The following is a 1,148-nucleotide window of genomic DNA, read 5'->3' on the forward strand; positions in this document are numbered from 1 at the left end:
AAAGAAAAAACCGGTTTAGGCATAAATTTGATGTTTTGCCTCGAAAAATATTGGCTTGAAAGTAGGGTTCGCGTTACTCTAACATATTCTGTGTAACTTCTGAGAAACTTTTTACGAAATTACCTATGAAAAAACTAAAAGAGAAGCTTCTGCCTTTAAGACATTGAAACATACACCAGCGTTTTTCTTTACAGTTTTTTTTGCTCAAATTTTTTATACAAAACTTTTATAATACTTCTGATCGTTGCACAGAGGCCAAGTTACCATAGAAAAATCTTTAAAATCTTTAAAGGCAAGGAAAGAGAGAGAGCTTTATGCAAAATATTATGGCAATGTAAACACTTAATAATTCAATTATAACCATCCCAGCAGTAATGATGATAGTATCAATGCTAATGCTAATGCCAATAAAATTGCAAATGATAATGATAATGCTTATGATAATGCCAGTGACAACGATTATTATAAGACTGATAATATGTATGTTAATGTTATTGGCAATGTTAATAATAATCTTTAAAATCTTTAAAGGCAAGGAAGGAGAGAGAGCTTTATACAAAATATTATGGCAATGTAAACACTTAATTCAATTATAACCATCCCAGCAGTAATGATGATAGTATCAATGCTAATGCTAATGCCAATAAGATTGCAAATGGTAATGATAATGCTTATGATAATGCCAGTGACAACGATCATTATAAGACTGATAATATGTATGTTAATGTTATTGGCAATGTTAATAATAATCTTTAAAATCATTAAAGGCAAGGAAAGAGAGAGAGCTTTATACAAAATATTATGGCAATGTAAACACTTAATAATTCAATTATAACCATCCCAGCAGTAATGATGATAGTATCAATGCTAATGCTAATGCCAATAAGATTGCAAATCATAATGATAATGCTTATGATAATGCCAGTGACAACGATCATTATAAGACTGATAATGTGTATGTTAATGTTATTGGCAATGTTAATAATAATCTTTAAAATCATTAAAGGCAAGGAAAGAGAGAGAGCTTTATACAAAATATTATGGCAATTTAACACTTAATAATTCAATTATAACCATCCCAGCAGTAATGATGATAGCATCAATGCTAATGCCAATAAGATTGCAAATGATAATGATAATGCTTATGA

General features: G+C 29.3%; 1 protein-coding gene across 1 annotated transcript; it reads left to right on the plus strand.

Annotated features, from left to right (window-relative positions):
* Nucleotides 1-369: 369 nt before the first annotated feature.
* On the plus strand, nt 370-995 carry LOC119644197 (glycosyltransferase-like protein gnt13; the record flags this gene model as incomplete). The annotated part of the gene is made up of 3 exons (XM_038043726.1): nt 370-480; nt 606-716; nt 845-995. Coding segments are annotated over 3 exons (373 nt in total), but the record flags the coding sequence as incomplete, so codon positions are not given.
* Nucleotides 996-1,148: the final 153 nt, after the last annotated feature.

This window comes from Glossina fuscipes, unplaced genomic scaffold, assembly GCF_014805625.2.
Source record: "Glossina fuscipes isolate IAEA_lab_2018 unplaced genomic scaffold, Yale_Gfus_2 96846, whole genome shotgun sequence".
NCBI classification, from domain to species: Eukaryota; Metazoa; Arthropoda; class Insecta; order Diptera; family Glossinidae; genus Glossina; species Glossina fuscipes.